General features: G+C 45.4%; 1 protein-coding gene across 1 annotated transcript in view; it reads right to left on the bottom strand.

Moving 5' to 3' along the window:
- The window catches only part of MDGA1 (MAM domain containing glycosylphosphatidylinositol anchor 1), a 103,398-nt gene extending 91,574 nt beyond the window's left edge, over positions 1-11,824 (bottom strand). The window contains 1 exon segment of the mRNA XM_031552185.1: positions 11,738-11,824. Within this exon segment, the coding sequence (XP_031408045.1) occupies positions 11,738-11,824 (87 nt within the window).
- Between the last annotated feature and the right edge of the window lie 2,156 nt (positions 11,825-13,980).

Raw genomic sequence — 13,980 nt, 5'->3', positions numbered from 1 at the left:
ATACAAATTAACCAGGCGTGCTCCAGCCCACAATACTGGGCATGATATGGATGGGCTGTTTGAAAAGGAAAATTCACTCCAGCTTGAGGCTGATTATGGAAATAATAATAATAATAATACACAATCAGTGTCCATTAACACTGTCATGAGGGCTGTGGATCAATAGCATATTAATGGCTGAAGAAAGACTGCCCATACCTATCAGCATTTCAGGCCAGCACAGTGGCAGAGGGAGAAGCAGTGACAGCAGACAGGTGGAAAGGAGCTCAGGTACCTGATGTCTCCACGCAGCCTGCCCTTGGAGGCTGGAACAGAAGCCCTTAGAGTAGCTACAAGGAGCAAAGCACACCCATGCTCTCAGATCTCCCACTCCTTGCTCCAAGCCTTCTCTCACACCTCCAGCACTGCCTTCAGCAGGTGATCTCCATAAACTTAATGCTTCTCCCTTGAAGCTCCTCCTACCAGCTCTGCTAACATAGCTTGCTGCCCTGGTGACTCAGCCACACCAAAGGCTGTCCTAAAGCAAAAACATCCAGGGAGCCTTAATGGCATGCTGACACTAAGGATTACAGCCCCAAGCAAGAAAGATCTTTATTGAGACTCTCTTGCTCCCTGTGTATCAGCATTCTCATGGCAGTACAAAGCACACATACTTAAAAACAAAAAAAATCTGCTTACTGGACTCTTGGCCTAAATTTGCAGCAGGGAACATGTCATACTTCAGCAGCAAAATGCCTGGCTCCTTACTGTGATTGGAACACAAACATCAATCCACCCACAACAAAAACACAACCACTTCTGAGATATGAAAAGCAACCATGTCTAACCCCATGTAACAATTCATCGCACTCTTGAGCATAAAAGGAAGAATATAATTTTTGATAGGAAGAACACAAATCACAGAGTTTGGGAAAACATTCATAGAGCATGAAACTTGGCCAAGACAGTCTTTACAACTCTGGCTGATTGCATATCCAAAAACAGAGTTCCCTTTTGTAAAGCTCAGCCAGATGATTTGCATGATCTTAAAATAACTTTCTCCTATAGCAATGCCACTTCCTTGAAGCATCTGTATAATTTTGTTTCTTTTAGAAAAACATCAGCAACAAAACCATGTGAGATATTATGAACAACAGGTACACCCCCCAGTGACTGCAGGAGATGCTTCTGAGGTCTTTGTTCAATCTAAAATGAAGGAGGGTATTGTGTACTTTATTGAAGCAGAGACGTTAGATCATCAGTAACTCCTTCATTCCCAATTCCCCTGCCTGTAACAGATCATTAATTCCCAATGGTGTTCCCCAAACTTTCTTACACAGATCCACCTCACTGCGAAGTATTGAGCTGTAGAGCAAAAACCAACGTGTTTTGTTTGATAGGTATCAAGTGATAGATGTTACACACACAACATTACACCAGCATGAACTCTGCATCACTGCCTAACTTGAGCCTGAAGGGAATTTGTACAGATGACTTAAAGTCAGCAATATGAGGCAGGTTGCCTTCAAACCATTTGGGGCTCCAGATACAGTAGCAATCAGAGCCTATGCTGTACCTGAGTAATACCATCCTGGGAGATTCCAGCTTTGGTCAGGAAATTTATAAAATAAGCATGCCTCATGACAGTCATAAAAGAGACTATTTTCTCCAACCCACTTCCCACAGTACCAGCTTCAAAGCCTGTGCCATATTTCTAAATCTTGCTGCAAAACCCAATGAGCCACAGAGCCACACTCAGGCAAGGTGATCCTGGCAGGCCGAGTGCTCAAAGCATTGCACTTTCAGAACCCATTTCTTGTCTGGTTGCTACTTTATGCTCATAAGCATTTTAGGGTAAAACAGAAGAGGCAAGCAGCTCGGAGGAGACATCAAGCATCCTCTCTTCTAGGGACCACAGACACATTGACTTGTTTGTCAACTGGTATAATACTCAAAAAATGAGGTAGTCTCATCAGAAAACAGAGGGCTGCAGAAATAAAGACATCGCTCACACTCTCAGCTTCCAGTACACCTCTCACCTCTGTGTCCCAGGCAGCTTCTGAGCACCCAGCCAGCAGAAGAGCTGAGATTGGACTGGATGCAGACAGTAATCAGTTGTTCTCCATACATCTCGTGCTTTCTGCTCCCTATTCTCATTTCTCTTTTCCTATGCTCTGAAGCTACATATTTGCATTCCGACTAGAAAAATGCCTTCCGTAGAGATGCTGCAGCTTTGCAGTCCATGGGTGATATCCCCAGGCTCTGCTGATAAGAACCTTCGCAATCAAATGGATTTAGATCCTCTCTTTTCCCTAAATTCAAGATCAACTAGTTCCCAAAGTCACCACTGACACTGCTTATTCTACATCCTTTCCCTTTTTATATTCTAAGTCACTTTGGTACAACAGTAACTTTTCAGCAGAGATTCACATGCACCGATCTATAGACCAGCATACTTTGAAACTCAGCTGTAGTTTAATTACTGGACCATTTAACACAGGAGATGAAAGGAGAGCACAATACAGACTATTCATCTCTTCCAAAGGGCTAAGATATGTCAATTTGCTAATCTGTCAACTACATTGGGAGCAAAGGTGCATGACCTCTAATCAATGAGTAACTACTTTTCATATCAAAAGGAAAAAAGCATTAGAGAGACAACAGCTGTGGCTCTCGAACCAGAAAAATGAGAGACAGTGCTGAGGTAGAAACTGGGATACAGCGAGCATCAGAAGGGCAGACAGAGGAGAGCTGTTTGAGGAGAAGATTCCTTGCTATATGGAGAGCCATAGGGGCCATCTCACACTGGGGACCGTAGCTGATAGGCACATGGCAGTGGGGTGAAGCAGAGCCAGGCCCTAGGGCAGCGCCCCGGCTCTCCTGCAGACTTCGCTGACAACTGGACCAGCTCCATTTCTGTCAGAAGAGCTTCTGCCAAGGCACAGAGCTTGGTGCAGACCACAAAGCCCATCTAAGGAGCTGAGTAAATACTCAGTCCCCGAGTCTGTGCTAAACCCTCACCTGTCATGGCTGAGCTGCTCCAGAGCCCAGTGAGCTTGCTTAGAGGGAGCTGAGGACATGAGGGCAAGCACATCGTGACAACAATGGAAACACTGACTCTACATGGGAAAGGAAAGATTCAACAAATGGCCATGTTTACCTGCATCTTTGCCCAGCCTCCATGGAAAGCAAAAGGAACAGAGCAGGGCTGGGGGAAAAAATCACTGCAGGAGTGAGAGGGTGATAAGAGCAGCTGGAGAGACAATGAAATAGTTTCACTGAGAGACAGCTTTGTTCTTCCCCATAGTTAGAAAGAGCTGGAAGTACAAAGGCTAACTTTAGTTCAGGTATCTAAAAAAAAAATCCAATTTTGTTGTGAAAAAGTGGTATGCAGCAAGGCTTTATCTCTGCTTGAAGCTCTGCACTGAGCAGTAGAGGCACGCAGTCTTCCCAGGCTATCAGAAGCAAAGTCCACCCAATGGGGATGGACAGCAACATACAGAGCTCAGCTCTCTCCTGGCAGTGACACCAGGGTCCCAGAGGAAAGCCAAAACTTGGCACCCATCAGTTGCATCCCTAATTCCAGTCTGGCACCTTGTGAGGCCAACACCAGCCTGTAGCCTCCATGGTTGCCTAGCACAGCACTAAGTTCACACTTCCAGGAAGAGGTGGAAGGAAACCTCTCATGCAACTTAGAAGAACTTGTTCAAGAAAAACTGCTTTCCACTGGATTTTTTCCCCCATACCCCTTCTTCTCAGCACAGGAAACTCAAGGCCAAAGACTATGCAAAACAACCTGGAGAGAGGGGAAAGCAAGTATGGTAGCTCAGCTCCACAGCCAAGGAAGACAGTGAGCAAAAAAAGGAAACACCAGCAGATTTTCAGCAAAGTTGAGTCAACTGGGACTGCATGACACCCTGGAAATCAAGCCCAGCAATGTTTAATCTTGACAGCATCCTCCACATCCCTGCAGCACCTTCAGTGTGAAGAGGACTAGAAAGTGCCTGGTTCTCTCTCTCAAGTACCAATAATTAATAGCCACAACCTGGCAGACAAGCCAGCAATTCCCACTGGTTCTGATAAGAGGAGCTGACATCTCTCTAACCCCAGCCATCTCCATTGTTTTATTCTCTTTGCTTATTGATTCGTTTATGCACATAATGCAAATTGGCATTTAATAATTCAGCCGAGTTAATGGTGCTTAAATATTAAAAGACTTTTCTCTTTTAATTAGATGCAGCAAAATAGGCAACAAAGGAGTCCTAGAGAGATGCCATTTAAAATGCTCTTGTCCAAGTTCTTTGGCATTTTTCTAGGGAATGGGAAAGAATATTTCAGGGAAAATTTCTCTCACTCTCACTAGGAAAGTAACCAACCCATAGCAGTGTTTCGGAGAATTTGATTAGTAGAATGAATTTATCTTTGTTAGTCCTTTGTTTTGTCCCCCTTCTGGTGATAAAGGCAGAAGGGAAGGAAATAGGGAAGTGCCTTCTATTCCCTTTAAGTGCCACTACTGGCAGCAGCACGCTGGGTAACAAAGTGCAGACAGGTGTAGAAGTATTCAGATGCGCCACTGCAAGACCCACAGCCAGGTGAAAACAGAGTTAAATGAAAGAAACACATACTGTGAATTGAAGAGATACAGACAGCACAGAAATCTGGCAATTACTCCTCGAGGCAAAAGTTCTAACCCAGAAAATTCATTGAAGATTATACCAGTGAAATAAAGGTTTCCACATTTATTTTTCTCCTCTCTTCATTATGCCAAGGGTTGAAAATGAGAGGAAAAATCCATAATATTTTTAAGCCTCAGCTTCGTCTCATCTTTAGCCAATGAAAATAATGTGTCTTAGTCATGACGATGCTGTTTAATGGCATCACCACAGAAAGAACTGGTACTATTTAGGGTGCTTTAAGTGCTCAGATCTCTCCTCTTGATTAGCTCTCATTTTAAGTAGTGAATTTGTTTGAGTTTGAGATAATGATGTCCCACCTGACCCAGAGCAGAACCACATAGTCACAATAATTAGATCTAGTAACCGTTAATAACTTAGTTTAATCAGAACCTATTTTCTTCAAATTTAACCTAGGCATAAGTTGCCAATGAATTTCAATTACATGCCACATTTGAAGAGCATGCGCTCTACGTTATTTAGTTAATTCCTGACAAATAAAAAGACTAACAAAAGCTAAATTCCTTACAGAGGACACCTGGAAAAAAAAAAATCATCTTACTTCAGACCAACTGACTTGCAAATTCTCTGCAAATTCATTCTTCCAGCAAGGACTAAGTGCTGCAATTCTGTAAAGGTTAAGAAGCATTTTTCACACAGAACTGAGATCGAATTCCTAACACATGTGCAAAGTTGTGTTTGTCCTCAGCAGCAGAACTGCTACCTGAAAAACAGTGGAGAGGGGTGATCCACCTGCACCTGGGGACACCAGAGCCATGGGAGGGACAGAACGCTGGTCACCCTGCCCAGAAGGGACAGAGGTGTGCAGCACAGACTTCCGCGCAGCCAGCATCCCCCCTTGCACACAGGAGAGGGCAGTGGTGCACGGAGCAGAGTCAGCCCAAGGCGCTTTTGTGACTGATTTTAAAGTGCAGAAGTTTTGACATAGGAACTGCTACTCCCCTCACACGCAAGTGCTAGAAGAGAGTCTCACACTCGGGGCATCCCCTGCCATTGCTTTGGCAGAACGTGGAGGAACCCCTCCCCCCCTTCTGTCAGACTCTCAGCACGCAGGGAACATTTTCTGTCACTCCACATCTGCCACATGCTGAAATACTCTTGACACTGCAACAAACAGTTTGCACTGTTTCCCTTTAATGGATTACCCATCCGCTCCTTTCCAGCTGTGTGGCACATCTGGCTACGTTGCTTCTCCAAGGCAGACACTCCTTAGCCCAGTGTTCTGCATGTTGCTTCTCAAGGGACATCGGAGCTGATGGAGGAGTAGAGGCCCCACAGACGGGTAGCATTTCCAGAAATGCTCAGAAACAATAACATTAAGCTTCTTCAGCATGCAGTTGTCTGCTGTTGCCTTCTGTCATCCCCTTTGCACCTGCAGCTGTTCCCTGCACAGACAGGGTGCTCTATGGACGTGCCCGAGGTTGCCTGACACAGTACTGCCAGGCTGTTCCTGGGAAGGGGTATGTTTTCCTTGACCACAAGTGCCAGCTGTTGGTCTCAGAAGCATTCCCCAGCCCTGGCAAAATGAGAGTAGCTCTGGCATTGCCAACCTCCTGGCACACACCCTCTCAAACAGCATCTCTTTGCAAGGAGTGATTAAGAAAAGAAGGGATTAGATGGGAAACAGACTAGCAAAGAATTTGTCAAAAAAATAAAATCCAGCTATATAGGAAAGGAGAAGCAAGGCAGGCTGATGCTGGTATAGCAGTTCCCTGGTGAGAGACTAATAGCAATGAACTTTAGAGTAGGAATTCCACAATGCGGGGTTATGAATTGATTACTTCACATCTGTGCAAAGTCAAAAGATCATCTGAAACACCAGAGATTCGCAGAGGGAAATGAGGAAGCACCAATGCACATGGGATATTATTTAAAATAATTTCCCAGCTGACTGGCTGGCTGCACGGGGGGGTAAGGACAGAGATTAATTCCCTGCCTGAGATCCTGCATTTGTGCAAACATTGTTGAGTGCTTGTACAACAGGGAATTCAGGGATGAACACAACCGTATCAAAGCAGCCGGGGTCTTGCTGACAGCCTTGCAAAGGAAGCAAGATGATCTTTGACACCAAGGAAATAAAGCTCCAAGAGACTGAAATGCTGACAGACATCAGCCTCCAAGAGGATGTGTGTCTGAAAAGGAAAGCTCTTGAAAGACTTTTGTTCTCAGACTCTCTTCTGCAAGAGAAAAGGCTTTGGCCTATTTAGGCGAAGCTGCAGCAGGCTAAGATCTCAGCATATTTTAAAATCACTTATCCTCAACTTCACTTGATGTTCTCTTGACTTAACTAAGAAATGTGGTTTTATTTAAAGTACTCCCAGGCCTTTGACAGCCCACCCCATGGAGAACAAAGTAGTCCCTTGGTTTCCATAGGGGACAGGAGGAAAGCAAACTCTCCAGTCAGCAGGGAAGAGAGAAGCCCTGCCTTGCACCCACAGTGGGTGCAACCAGGTCACTCCTCTTGCCCAGGCCAACAAACATAATCACATCTACCCAAGCAGAAATGAGACCCTCAATCACACAGTACAGTCACTCAACCTTCAGCCTTATCTCCTTGCTTGATCACATCCTAAAATAAAAGGATAAGGTACAAAAAGTTTAATTCCTAGTCATGTTTTCCCTGTTGCTGCCTACCAAGGACAGGGCAATGAACCAGCTCAAGTATCTGGGGAGCTACTGGTTAAATACAGGAGGTTTTCACTTGCAATAGCAGAAATGATCCAAACCACCAGTCACCACTGAGCACTGATTGCAAATGGCTCTTCAGGATGCTGTTAGCCACAAAGTTACTCAGCCAAACTACCCCAACTTTACCCAGGAGATATAGTACCCTGTATTCTATGCTCAGGTAGATCAACCTAATGCTCTTCAGCTCATGGTCTTCAACCCTCTACCACTCCTATGTATCACTGCTCAACTACAACACGAAGAAAGCAAAAAAAGAGGTAAAGAAACACAGAAACTCAGAATCTAATTCAGCCAGTATTTGTTTTGATGCGAGACCCTGGGCAAGCACGTTGTCCTCTAGGTACACCTTTCTCTCCCTCTCTATCATTTGACTGATTATTCTCCTTTGCCATGCAGAGTACTTTAAAGCTTGTTTATACAGCTTTTTGAAGATGCAAGGCACAGTGTAAGTGCTAAGTATTATTGTGGCTATTACCTTCCTCACAGGGGGGTTATGAAGCTTTGTAATTGATGTTTGTGAAACAATCCTGTGTCATTGGACGGAATGTGCTACAGAAGTGCAGAGGATTAATATCCTCAGTAATCTGATGTCAGTTTTACTGTTCTGTGCAACACTTAATAAAATGTAATTAAAAACAAATCTAAGCTGATACTGATAGGAAGGATGAGGAGGTGGAGCTGGATGCATGTGGGGACAGCCTGCTCTCTGTTAATTAAGCCAAATACCATCAGTCTAGAGGAGAATGCCAAGTGTTTTCCTTTTCTTTGTGATAACCGTGCATTAACATTAAAACTGATTTTGGGTAACTAATACTCTCAAGCACCCTAGAAAATCTCATGTTTGGTATTCCTAAATGCATTACCAAATATCTGAAGCAGGATGGCTCTGAGCCCCTCAACCCTTTCAACAGCAACTGGTGCCATAGGAATTAATTAGATAGAGAGAAATGATGTGCACTCATTTTTGAAGGACTCCTCAATCGGGTAGGAAAATAGATTGGGGAAAAGAAAAAACAAACAACAACAAAACAATTCTGTAAACTCACGCACAGGGCCCCAGCCCCAAATATCCCAAGTCCCTGGTCTCCATTTACTAGCTTGAAGGAGTAAAGATCTGTTAATTCCTTTGGATAAAGCAGTAGCTCCTTCAGATGTGCAGGATTCAAGGCCCTCCAGTGCACAGGCAGCTACTGATCCTACACACCAAAAACCAGTAGCTCAATGGCTCTGTGGGATAGATGCCAACCACATCATATTTCTTCCATATGAGACTAATTGAGTCTATTGTCTCCCACAGCAGCCCAAATCACCTGTTCGTTGCTCAAGCCCCCAAACCTCCCATAGGATCAATGGTGGTTTTTCCCTTCCTTTAAGTTCTTAAAAGCACACTATTCCTTTTTTTTTTTTCCTCCAAAGCTGTACTGACCACTATAGCCTTCCAGCTCAAGCTCAATCAACTAATAAGTTACAGAACCAATGACAGTAACTGAATGATACAAAAGTCCAAAAATGAGTATGTTTTGTTTCCAACCCAGGTCCAAATTGCAAACTGCCTCCATGACCGTGATAAGGAGTCCATCACTCAAGGTCTAATGCTTAAACAGCTCCCAGGCCAATAGCCATCAAACCTACCACTCTTTAGGAAACAGTTCAGGGCCACTGCTTATGCACTGCAAGAATAAGAACAGGTATCCATCATAACAGGATGGATGATGCTTCATTTAAGGACAATCTGAGTGGGGAAGCTAAAGGCTGAATGAACGCTCAGCATCTCTTCAAGCAAATAAATGAGGGGTGAAGAGCAAAAGTACACCCAAGAACTGGGCTGGAAAACACCAAGTACGTGGTAATTACAAAGCAATGACAGACCCCTCCAAACAGCCACACTGAACATGCAACACTGCAGCCAGTCCAGCTTTCTGCTAAATCACAGAAATGTGGCTACATTAGTGTTTTGCAGTGCAGCTACTTCCATGGGAAACAGAGACGGAGAGGCCTACGGAGAGTTTCTTGGATAACAATTATGATCAAAGAAGGAAACTGCAAGCAGTTGCTGTAGGTTCTTGAGTATCAGTCTACTGTCCATCACAGCTGATGCACAGATACTACCTCATAGTGCACTGAACAAACAAACAAAAAAAACCTCCAGATGCATTGCATATCTATGTTCCCAAACACGTGCCCTGGTACTAGGTGGCAGAGGCACAAGGCTATTCTGCCTTCATGCACACAGGTTGCAAGACTCAGAAATCAACAGGATTTTGCCAGCTGTCAACAGGAACACAAACATTTTGGAAAACTATTGATCAGACTTTACTCTTTGTGCATTTGTCCACATGGCTTCTCATAGTGCTTGGTTTACTGCAAAGAGAAAAGTGTTACTGGTTTTACCCTGCATGTGTGCATATACTTCCCAAAGGAAAATGGATCAGCAGCAAAACTTGGGAGAGCTACAGAAAGAGCTCTGGCAACCACACACACAGACAGGAGTCCTGCAATACCTGCCAGGTCACATTCAAGTCTTCCCTACAGCCCACAGTATTGAGCCTGATCAATCTTTAATATGATTCCCTTTAAATAGGGAAGCATTTTTGAATCAAGAAGCTTGTCCTGACAAGCATCCCAAGTTGTGCCCACAAACAAGGTGGTTAAGACACCCAGTGGTGTCCCCCAGGGGTCTGTGCTGGGTCCGGTCTTGTTCAACATCTTCATCAATGACCTTGATGAGGGGATAGCGGCCACCCTCAGCAAGTTTGCTGATGATACGAAGTTGGGAGGATCGGCTGACACGCCTGAAGGCTGTGCTGCCATTCAGCGAGACCTGGACAGGCTGGAGAGCTGGGCAGTAAGAAACCGGATGAGGTTCAACAAAAGCAAGTGTAGGGTTTTACACCTAAGGAGGAATAATTGCATGCACCAATACAGGCTGGGGGATGAGCTGCTGGAGAGGAGCTCTGCAGAGAGGGATCTGGGCATCCTGGTGGACGACAGGTTGGCCATGAGCCAGCAGTGTGCCCTCATGGCCAAAAAGGCCAATGGCATTCTGGGGTGCATTAAGAAGAGCGTGTCCAGCAGGTCGAGGGAGGTGATCCTCCCCCTCTACTCTGCCCTGGTAAGGCCTCATCTGGAGTACTGTGTCCAGTTCTGGGCTCCCCAGTACAAAAAGACAGGGATCTCTTGGAAAGAGTCCAGCGGAGGGCCACAAAGATGGTGAAGGGCCTGGAGCATCTCCCCTGTGAAGAAAGGCTAAGTGAACTGGGTCTGTTTAGCCTTGAGAAAAGACGACTGAGAGGGGACCTGATGCAGGTTTATAAATATCTGAGGTGTGGCAGCCATAGTGGTGAGGCCAGTCTCTTTTCAGTGGTACGTGGAGAGGGGGTACAGGACAAGGGGAAACGGACATAAGCTGCAGCATAAGAAGTTTCGCACGAACGTGCGTAAGAATTTCTTTATGGTGAGGGTGACGGAGCACTGGAACAGGCTGCCCAGGGGGGTTGTGGAGTTTCCTTCTCTGGAGATATTCAAGTCTTGCCTGGACGCCTACCTGTGCGACCTGGTGTAGGGAACCTGCTTTGGCAGGGGGGTTGGTCTCGATGGTCTCTAGAGGTCCCTTCCAACCCCTACAATTCTGTGATTCTGTGAAGACAGAGTGGAGAAGCAGCACCCAAAATGCCCGTCTTGCAGCAGGGTTGGTTTACTTTTGTTTGTGACTTGAAGGCACACAGCAAGGGAGTCTGATCTCTCATCAAGTCACATCTGTCTTAACCTCCTTGTTCACAATTTTCCATGTCATGCCCACCACACTCACCTTCACAATACAGTCTTTATCTTATCTCCTCTGCAGCTTGTTACTCCAAGTGGCATTTCCACCACTGAAAGATGAGCACCATTCCTTTCCTATCCGCACTGCTGCCCAGCACGCTGCTCTCACTCAAAGTGTCCAGGACAGCAACAGGTGCTGCAGAACAAGGGGTGAATTCAGCACCTTCTGCAGCTTGCCCTCAGCAGGGGGATGTCAGACACCCCAGCTGTGTGAAGTCACTTCTCACATTTCACAGTCATTTGTCACATCAAAAAGACTTTATAAATACCCAAGTGACGGAATGGGCTGCTTCCATAAGGAATGAAGTGTATCTTCCTCAGAGGGGGAACATAGATGGTTAAAAGGGCTCAGGCTAGAAAGGAAAAAGCAATCTAAACTGATTTGCAGCTTCAGAGGGAATCAGGGAAGCAGAATATAATTACCCAAGTTGGAATTTAGACAGAGCTCATGGAAAGGAAGAAAAAAGTTGTGTACTTAAATGATCACAAGCAACCAGCAACTGAGTTTTCTATGCCTTTCCAAGGGGTACAGGTGTGCATTTGATCTCACTCACAGTAAGCGTTGTTCTTTGAGAAGCAGTTTTGAGGGCAAAGGAAGACACAGGATTTACACCAATGTAGCTGTCAACTACATAGCGCATTACCGCAAAAGAGGTCACAATGGTCATAATGTCTCACATCACGTAGATGACCTCTGATTTTGGAATATGCAGGTTTCAGTCCTTGAACTTCACCAAATTTTTAGAATCCCCATAGCAGACCCTCAGTGAAGTACAGACTACTGTCCAACTGCAGCCAAATATTTCAGAACATTCCATATGTGCCACCTCAAGAACCCTTCACAAATCACCTATGGAAGAACAGCAGGCTTGCTGCACAGTTCTGGTCCTCCTGCCCGAGGCAGTGCCGAAGGGCTTGATCTAACTCCACTGAGCCAAGTAAGGCTCTTCACCAGCTCTTCTGCTAGCCAGCCCATGGTTACTCCGGACCAACTTCTATCCCTCCTTCACTCCAGGTGCTAGATAGGTTAGGGCAGAGTCTCATCTCTGCCAGGAGAAGAGCACAGGGCTTGGGTCCCATCCCAGTAACAGCTGGGTCTCATCCCGAGAGTACCAGCACTGTGTTTGGGATCAGACAGCTGGAAGTGAACAGGCTGAAGCCTTTTGGCTTTCTGTTCAAAACTCTACATCCTCAAATTGTGTGTCAGTATGATTCCTAGCAGGCCTGCTGTCACAGCATCAAGAAACCAGGAAAGAAAACGTGAATTACCAAAGCAGTAAAAGCCTTTCATCTCGCTAGCTCTGGCACACCGTTGTGCTGAAGCTTCCCTAGCATTTCACAAGCTGTGAGAAGCAGCCAAGCCAAATCTGGTTTGCATTAAAGGACAGCCCGACTCCCACTTGGGTCTGAAACACCACACAGCTGCCTGCAGCTCACAGTGTCCCCCATATGGGGAACAAGTCATGGCTAAAACACCACTCATAGAATGCTGCCAGCAATGCCAGGCTGGCCCTTTTCCGCCTCCAACCTAGCAAGCACCTGTGAACAAATAAACACAAGACTGCTGCCCTTCTGCTCCAGCCTGCCCAGAAACAGCAACAAAGCAATGAGGAGGTCTGCCAGGAGGAATTCATTTCATTGCTTTTAGTGCTTGTTATAAACCAATTTAAAAAAATCCCCAAGTCTTCACAAAAATAAAAGTGTCACAGACTACAACATTTAAAAACATGCACAAAAATAGGAAATGGTTGTAGCAGGCTTGGCTTTACACCCTCAGTCACATGTCCATTCTTAATGGCAAAGCAGTGTGGTGAGAGAGACGGTTATTTCCAGTCCACCGCAGACTGGGGGAAGTGCTGGTCACAAACACCTAGGAAGAGTCTTGCACTGACCTTGGAAAAAGAGGAAACTGGTGATGGGTTTTCTGTCTCTAATACATATGGATCCAATTCCACCTTCCACTGCAAAACTGTAACATCCACTGCAGTCGATGGGAATTACACCTATTTAATAGACGGCAGAATTGATTTTGTGATCTCAGGTGTCTGGGCATGCAAGATTTCCAGCCCACATAACTTTAGATAAAAATCCTGCAAACTCCAAGATAATGAAGTCTTTGAGATTCCACAAACACTCCCTTACTGAGCAAAGCTCGGAGGTGGCTATAGCTCAATGCAATCATGAGCTTTTGCTAAATTACCTTGGGCCAGAAACATTGCAGATCAGGACATTTCCAGCCAGGCTAGAGACTAATGCCATAAGAATTGCTACCTAAGGGATATTTTTATTGCTACTCCATTGCTCCTGGGCAAAATGCAAAGGGAACGATGTGTACACAGCACTACAATCCCCATCTAAGAGTTGAACCCGAGCTTCACATCAAGCTGTTTGACTTTACTCTGCAAGCTTTGCTTGTCACAGTGCAAATGCAATGATGTATTTAAGGAGATCCTGTTGCCAGACAGAAAGAGTGAGAAAGACAGCAGGAGCAGCTGTCGCCTGCTGAGATATGGCTTTGTAGCTTAGTCGGTGTCACGTTGAGGACTGTGAAGTGCCTGACAGGAGCAACAGAAGGTCACAGATACGTATCTCACTAGTAGGTCTTGGCACCTCGATCTAAGCATCCCTGGGAAGCAGGGATGCTCCTGCCTTTCCTTGGCTTTACTTTTCTTTATGTTCTTGCTGAGCTTCTGAGGGCAAGGAGCTGTGCTTGACTAAGCAGGTGCCTGGCAGCTGGGAGAGTCTGATGGAGAAGGAAAGACAAAGTCCTGAGACAGGAGAACAAGCATTGACACCC

Source organism: Meleagris gallopavo, chromosome 2, assembly GCF_000146605.3.
Source record: "Meleagris gallopavo isolate NT-WF06-2002-E0010 breed Aviagen turkey brand Nicholas breeding stock chromosome 2, Turkey_5.1, whole genome shotgun sequence".
Classification (NCBI taxonomy): domain Eukaryota; kingdom Metazoa; phylum Chordata; class Aves; order Galliformes; family Phasianidae; genus Meleagris; species Meleagris gallopavo.
Note: the sequence above shows the minus strand (reverse complement) of the source record. Positions and strands in the feature narration are given on the sequence as shown.